General features: G+C 40.3%; 1 protein-coding gene across 1 annotated transcript; it reads right to left on the reverse strand.

The window, feature by feature from the left end:
- Positions 1-1550: 1550 nt before the first annotated feature.
- Positions 1551-5897, reverse strand: LOC139462307 (zinc finger protein 135-like). Its single transcript, XM_071243937.1, has 2 exons — positions 5845-5897; positions 1551-3117 (listed from the first exon to the last, which is right to left on the reverse strand). Exon 2 carries the CDS (start codon positions 2972-2974, stop codon positions 1688-1690), a length of 1287 nt encoding a protein of 428 aa, XP_071100038.1. The 5' UTR covers positions 2975-3117; positions 5845-5897; the 3' UTR covers positions 1551-1687.
- Positions 5898-8535: the final 2638 nt, after the last annotated feature.

The following is an 8535-nucleotide window of genomic DNA, read 5'->3' on the forward strand; positions in this document are numbered from 1 at the left end:
CAAAATGTGTAAATGTCCAAAATTTGTAACAAGCACCCAAACCTTGCATCATTTGACTTCTGACTTAGCAAAATGCTCAAAATTATGTTACAGTATATAAACAAATCTAATATATATTAAAGTTTAACACTTAGAAGTGAAAAGACAGGTACAGTTGGCAGACTTAGTATGAACCTCTGAGGTAAACATGTGAAACACTACATTGAACTGTAGTGCAAAGCCCTTTAGTTTAATAGGTCAGAGTGGGCATGGGTGGCCCAGTCGTATAAGGCGCCGCAATTCACTGTGCAGAGTTGCGTCCCTTGGGCACGCCAGAAACCTATGATTGTGGGTTCGAATCCTGGTTCGCCCCAATTATGTTTCTAGGTTGTCAGCACCATACATGTGCTCGTGGGTTTCACCGAAGTGGTAAATGTCTGAGACCTGCATCACTTCGGGCTTTCCTCCAACATTAAGCTGACACGCCGCGATATGACTGGAATACTGGAATCTGGGATTCAAACCTCAGTCATCAGACCCTGGTACACCTAAGGGATGTAACTCTGCATAGTGAAAAACTACTAGGCCATCAGTCCCCCCAACATTACCCCCAGTGTTTCAGCATTGAGTTTGAATGAGGAAATAATATTTCAGGTTGTCAGGAAAAATATTAGCATTGGTCTGGGGGCTGTCTATTGGAAAAGAAATGTATTTCAATACATTGGGGTACAGGTATCTGTATTGAGATATGTGTTGTGAATTGTTTGTGAGCAAAAACATGTGACAGTGATTGAAACGGATTGTACACGCAGATCCTATTTTCTACATACTAAAGTAAGTATTATTCATCATGGACACTCCCACCATTTTGTAGGGGACAGGGGATATTACAATGTGAGAGAAAAAACACTTTCATGCTTCCTCTGATTTGTCAATCTATTTTGGAATGAATTTCTGTGTAGATAATAGGTAAAATGATAATAATTTCAGGGTTCACTCTACAAATTTTCTGACATGGACTTTTTATGTGAAACTTTCAAATATTCCAGAGGTACACCCACACTTGCCCATACAGCACAATGTTAAAATGTCCAATTGTATTTGAAAATGTGGGCCTTTCTTTGAAATTTAGGGGCTAAAAGCACAAGGCCTCACCCTAGAATTATCCCTGTAATTTGATATATTGTTTTACCCAATATACTGAAAAACATCATTTGAAAAAGCTTATTGCGGTATACCAGTCATACTGTGCAATCCTGGGGGCACAGGTGGCCCAGTCATCTAAGGCACCGCAATTCGCTGTGCAGAGTTGCGTCCCCTGGGCACGCCAGAAACCTATGATTGTGGGTTCGAATCCCGGTTCGCCCCGATTATGTTTCTAGGTTTGTCAGCACCATACCCATGCTCGTGGGTTTCAACGAAGTGGTAAACGTCTGAGACCTGCATCTCTTTGGGCTTTCCTCCCACATTAAGCTGGATATAACTGGAATACTGTTAAAAGTGGCGTTAAACACAACTCACTCACTCACTCACTGTGCAATCCTAGTACTGGGAAACATGAACAACAACAACAACGAAACATCCTGATCATGCATACAGATGAACAACTTGTATGGATGATAGTTAAAGACCATCTGGAATAATCCATGTAGACATACAGTGTGGGGGATTATTAGGGGAAGGTAAGGTGTCATTTCTCATTCATTCATCATCTCTTTCCAATCTTTGTTGTTACATTTTCACTATTTTCATACCAGTCAATCTTATCCGCAATGTCAACTGTGTAAACATTGTCTTCTTTAACATCATAGTCAACCAACTCATCATGGTCAACCATTTCCTTCTTGTGAGACATGTCATCGTAATTATCATCACCACTGTCAACCTCATCGTAAATATTACTATCATCACAATCATCATTGTCAACCACATCATTTGGATGGATGTCATCATCATGATCATAGATATTACTTTCATCAACATCCACATTCTGGCTTATATTGCCTTTGTTGACAACACAGTTCCCAGAAAAATACTCCTCTACAACCCCCTCTTCATCAACATCAGTGACAACACTGTCAACAACAGCATCATTATGCAGACCACCATTACCATCCACAATATTTCCAATGTCAATATGGCTGCCAGTGATGTCCTTATTGCTTGATACAGCCTTGACCTTGGCTGGTCTTCCCCTGGTGCGCGGTTTACAAATCCCCAACATGATCCTGGTGTGATCCTTCATATGTTTACGGAAGTCGGAATCCCATTTGAACTTCTTGCCGCATGTCTCACACTTATGTCTCTCTCCTGTGTGTGTCCTCAGATGTTCCTTGAGAATGGATGTGCGTGAAAACTTCTTGCCACATTCCCCACAAATGAAGGGCTTTTCTTGCCTGTGCTTTGCCATGTGCTGGTTGATGCTTGATGAATATGCAAATGACTTGGGGCACAATGTGCACTTGTGAGGGCGTTCGCCCGTATGAACACGCATGTGTTCAGTCAGGTTGCTGGAGTCACTGTAAGCCTTCTCGCAAAGCGAACATTTAAACGGTTTCTCTCCAGTGTGGGACCGAATATGTCTTGCAAGATTATCCGAAACTGTAAACGCTTTTCCGCAAATTTCGCACTTGTATGGCTGAACCCCGTTATGGTATTTGATATGTCTGGTTAGGTTGCCGGAAGTCGAAAACGCTTTGTCGCACAGGTGACATTTATATGGCTTCTCCCCCGTGTGCACTCTCATGTGTCTGGTCAGGTGTCCCGACACCGAGAAGCGTTTATCACACACGTCACACGTGAAGGACCCCAGCCCCGTGTGCAGTTTCATATGTCGGTCAAAGTTCGCTGGGGTTGAAAACGTTTTATCACATACAGTACACTGGTGTGCCACCTTCTTCCCATGCTTCTTTAAGTGTTTCTGTAGGCGTTGATTGCTGCTGAAGTCTTCGCTGCAGAAGCTACACGTGTACTGTGTCATGGCGTCAGTCTCCATTCTGGTGCTGTATTGACCCTGGATCTGTGTCGTTAAGCTCTATCACAGAAAGTTCTATACAGGATGACAATCCTCTTTATTACCATTGGTAACGTTGGTGAGTAGAATCCTTTAAGATTTTCCAGAATGAACTCACAGAAATTCTGAAAAAGATTATGAATATACTATTGAATATTTACAAACATAATTATCATGGGTTTTACATGACACACAAATGTGTGTCCAATACACACAAATGTAGAGAATGGACACAGAAAAAAAGAAATACTGTGTCCTGAGAGACGCACAATAACATCGCATCAAGACCAGTGATGGGTGTCTGTTTTTTCATCCTTCAATCCTGACCACTGTCCACACGATCATTGAGTCATTCCAGGCTCTGAAGTAATTATCTAAATGTACAGTACACTACACCATGACATTTCTTTACAGGACCCTCATATTGCCTGCAAGGACCCTTAAAATTAATTAATGGAACGCCCACTTGTGTAAGTCAAGGTAAAAACCCTGCATGATTATACTGGAGGTGAGGTGAAACAGAGTTTAGTTTAAATTCGTGTTCAAGGTTATTGCACCTTGAGTGGGTGAATGAGTGTTAATCTATGTGTGTGTGCGTGCATGCGAGTGTGTGTGTTTGGACTAATGCCCCAGTTTAACATGGATACCCAACTCAGACACAGTATACTGAATCTGAGCCGATTAGTCCTTGTTTTATTCATGTAAGACACGCTATCCACTCGACCACGGATGCAGTTTGATTATACTAGATGTGGTGAGGTGAAATGGGGTTTAACGTTGCGTCCAAGATTATTGCACTTATATAGCGATGTGCATGCACGTGTGTGTGTGTGTGTGTGTGTGTGTGTGTGTGTCTGTGTGTGTGTGTGTCTGTGTGTGTCTGTGTGTGTGTCTGCTTGTACTAGTCCGGACTGATGCCGATTTATAGTGCTATCCCACTGAGAAACCATGCCACAGTTTAACATGAATACCCCATACGGACACAGTATACTGACTCCGAGCCGATCAGTCCTTGTTTTAGTCCCTTAATGCCGAGCACCAGACACGGTAACAACAAGTACCATCTTTTAACGTCTTTTGGTATGACGCGGTCGGTGATCGAACCCCGGACCTTCAACTCTCCGTGCGGACGCTCTACCACTAGACCACGGAGGCGGTCTGATTATATTAGAAGTGTACAGGGATGTGAGCACGTTTCCGCCCCCCAAAAAGAGGAAAAATCTTGAAATTTTAAAAACATTTGATTGCATTTTAACCAATTATAAGCAACATTCACACCAAGAAATGTAATAAGTCAATGGCAAAAGTCAAGTCACAAACACAAAACACCACTGCAAACATAAGATATATATCCCAGTGTTATTGGTTTTCGGACGCTAAAGAAACATTTTCAGTTTTCTCGTTTATCACATGAACAACTGTAAAACATATCATCCACTTATGGGCTATAAGACAACTTTATCTTAAAAAGAAACCATCTTCTGCATATTTACAATTTCTGTGTGATGCCACACCCCACGTTATAGTGCAAGTATTTGTGATAGAAAACGTATAATCCGACGATAATAGTATTGTGTCATAAATAATAATAAAGGTATACATGATGCTGAAAGCTCTGATCAAAAACAGGATAAACTGCGAGGGTTGTCCAGAAACATGATAATATATTTTGGAGTATTTTTAAAAAATCTTTGATTATATTTTTACGAGGAAGATGACTTTTTCCGAGGACTACTGTTTTAAAAAACGTGATTTTCCGCTTTTCCGCCGAGATTTCACATCCCTGAAACTACTACATGCATACCTAGGCATGGCTCCAGGCATCAATGAAAACGAGGATGCTAGAGGTTGTGTACCTATCATCATCCTAAACCACACACACCTAGGACAGTGAAATGTTTGTTAAGGGGAACAAAAGGAATATATTACTGTGTGTAATCAGGTAGGGTACCAGGTACCTTAAACGGCAGCCGAGTACATATTCCCCAACCCAAAACCGGAACCGGTTCATGTTGTAGTTCAGGTTCACCTGATTATTAGTGCATGTGTGCATCGCGGAATATTGCCGGAATATTTGATTACTGTACGTACGCCACGAGACATTCAACTTCAGAAGATAATCCAAAGTTCCTCCTGACGAATGTGCACTGCCATGTTGAAATGAACCACGGTTCGTCATACAGGAAGTGATGAATACCTAAAGAACTGGATACCGCATTGCGCCCTGCAACCCTGCAGCGGAATGGATTCATCCTAGGGTACGTTTCCGATTTTGATTTTGGCTAGGGTACATTTCTGTAGTACGTACATGTGCAGACAACGACCCCTTCAGCGATAGTGGCAGCTTACTAACACAGCATGCATAGGACTTGTACGTTTGTTGATGACATATAATATTGGCAGTCTAAAGTAGTTGTAAAAGAAAAACAACCCAACCCACAAAATAACTCAGCTAAACTTTTAAAAGTCTATTAGTATGAGAATCACTGGTAAGACGCTATCAGACAATGGTAAGCGTTCATCCTCATTAAGCTTTTCTTTTCAATTCTCACATTATAAATAAGCCGAATTGTAATTGTTGAAAGTAAATATATGATTATACTTTTTGTTTCTTCATAATCTTTAATCTAATCAGTGATGTAAATGCCTGATCATTCATTTGCAATATTATTCACTGCTATTTGATGAACGAAAATAGGACAACTAATGATATTGATAGTTAATATGACGACTACGCTTCAGCCGCGCAGTGGTTTGTCAAGGTGCATCCTCCATATAGTAAACAGTAGAGAGATTACTTGTGTTCACATACATCCATTCGCCTAAGGCTTAAATCGATACACAAAACGTACTTATTCAGTCGTTACCATCCTGCTGCCCTGTCCTGTAATGATGGGGAGACAATTCTGTCAGCACTGTAGTGTTTCAAAATCTGTTGTCATTGCACCGTGTCATCGGTACGCGTAAGTTCGATTCCCATATGCTTTGCGCATCCCTTTTGGGGTTATTGAATTGCGTTTTCCGAATGACATCATTCGCCACAAAGCTCCTTTGATATGAAAATAGTTTTATTTTTTTATGATGCATTTTATATTTGAACAAAATATTTCTTTAAATTGATGCACGTTAAATTTGTATCCAAGAAGGGAGTTAATAAGATCTATTTATCACTGTTGTTGTAACCCTTTATATAACAGATTCCAGGGTGGTTAATCGTCCGTCCAGTCTTGAGATACGCTGTGTTCCTTGCGTAACATAAGTTCGATCACATAAGCAATCCCGCGCAGTTTTAGCGGAAAACAAAGCAAGCATAAACAAAGAAAACAAAAGCTTACCTAAATTACTGTTTCTAAGCCTCAATTTTGGCAAAGTTCCACTGAAATCCACTGTCAGATCGATCGATACTTCGCCCGCCATGTTTCTCTAATTCTGTGCTTCAAAATCGCTTACCCTCTCTCACAAATTAAACATTACCGAAACATTGCGAGTTTTCCTGGAATGCGCGCATTATATTTATAACGTCACAGGATGTGTCAGTCGGACAGTGACAATAGCCAATATAGTTCCAACTGAAATCTGTTTCTTATACAGTGCCGTCGTCACGATATGGCTGAAATATTGCCGATGTGACGTAAAGCATTGACTCACTCGCCCACTATACAGTGACGAAGCAACATATACGCAAAACAACAATTGTTTTTAATTGCCTTTCGCGGCAATCCATCGGTCTGTCCGCTAGAGTAACTGCCCTTTGTGAAAGGGAAGCTACTCTAACCCTAGTCCATGAGACGTCACGGCCACGGTCCGACGTTGTTGACAGTCGGTCTGTCCTGTCATAACGTTAAGAAGTGTACTTCCCTTTGACAAAGGGCAGTTACTCTAGCGGACAAACCCATGATTGCACTGAAATGCAAGTAGGAACACTTGATTTGCGTATTTGTTAATTCGCCAGTGTATAAGAAACAGATTTCAGTTGGAACTATATTGTCCACTGTTACTGTCCGGGTGACACATCACTTACCCTGTGACGTAATAAATATTAATGCGCGCATTCCAGGAAAACTCGCAATGTTTCGATAATGTTTGTGAGAGAGGGAAAGCGATTTTCAAGTACAGAATTAAAGAATGACATAAGAGGTTATCACGCTTGTGTGTTTGGGAATGATAAATATCCTGTATTAGGAATAAACATTATGTATTTAGCTCGCCAAGGCTAGCTAAATACAATGTTTATTCCTAATGCAGGATATTTACCATCCCCGAACACACTCGCGTGATAACCTCTATGTCCGCGAATAAATTTTTTCAATGTCACATTGTATATTTGCAGGGAGTCAAATTGTCGTATATATTCATCAAACTGCAATGTCAAGGTCGCTTTCTTGATTAATTACGCAAATAATTAACAATCACAGATTAAATTGTTAACTGTTTAGGTATGGTCGTTTCAAAGTGATGGATTCTATTACCCAAAAAGCCATCCCCCATGAATGGAATTGATGGCCCCATTGTTAAAGAAGGGTATCGGGAATGACTTATCATCTGTGATTTACTGTTAAATGCAACGGTCCTTATAAAGCTTTATGTTTCTCGAATGACACCTGTTAATCCTGCTTTTCGGGTGCCATAGAAAGTCGGCAAGGAAATATCTAAAATCACTTTGAATGAGAAGAAAGCTTTCCCTTACACTAAGACCTTATCAGAATATAACATGTATATACATGTTTAGCGTTTTTATTCATGAACATCGTCTCGATGTATACATGACAATGCACATCACAGCAGTCAGTATCATGTGATATGGTCCAGCCTTGAACCTTTTTATCTTAAACTGTTTCTTAAAGTTGATAAAACCACATGCAATATTATGTCCCTTGGAGAATGTAGTGGAGCTCATCTGCAAATAATTTACATGACAAGAGCTGTGAAATACACCTTAGCTCAGATAGACTTCCATACCATGCAGTGTTATGAGGCGTTAACTGCATAACATCATACTGGCCGGGCCATCCAGACCATCCACATTAAGACTATTCTATGTGCCTTTTTATGCTTGTATGGACAACCCAGGATATTGGTGATAAAAGAATCTTTATATCTATGTTCAAATATAGACTTTTTTTTGACAACCTACAACAAACCCAGTGCAGTAAAGTCAACAAACTAACAAATTCATATTCTTATAAACAATTCAAATGACTTTTAAATTTTGAAACTTATTGAAATGTTTCTGTGCCTGTTCATCTTATCGTCTTCCACCTCACGTGTCCTCTGTCCATCGTATTGTGACAGTATTATCCTTCTGTTGTCATTACTCATGTTATCCCACTCATGTATGCAGTTGTTGTTACTGTTAATCCTCTACTGCTAATCCTCCACCTACTATAAACGCTCTGTGCCATGTTCACCATTCAATAAATACCAAAAACCGACCTAAATTAATAAATCAAATACTTAAAAGCTCCAACGACCTAACTAAGGCAGGCAAACAAATAACCTTCTTGTGGATACCCGCCCACGTAGGAATATACGGTAATGAAAAC

Source organism: Haliotis cracherodii, unplaced genomic scaffold (assembly GCF_022045235.1).
Source record: "Haliotis cracherodii isolate W230 unplaced genomic scaffold, xgHalCrac1.p SCAF_15, whole genome shotgun sequence".
Taxonomy (NCBI): domain Eukaryota; kingdom Metazoa; phylum Mollusca; class Gastropoda; order Lepetellida; family Haliotidae; genus Haliotis; species Haliotis cracherodii.

What these genes read in the sequence shown, in the direction of transcription:
- LOC139462307 (XM_071243937.1), bottom strand. Translation starts at nt 2,974, where the DNA reads ATGGAGACTGACGCCATGACACAGTACACGTGTAGCTTCTGCAGCGAA.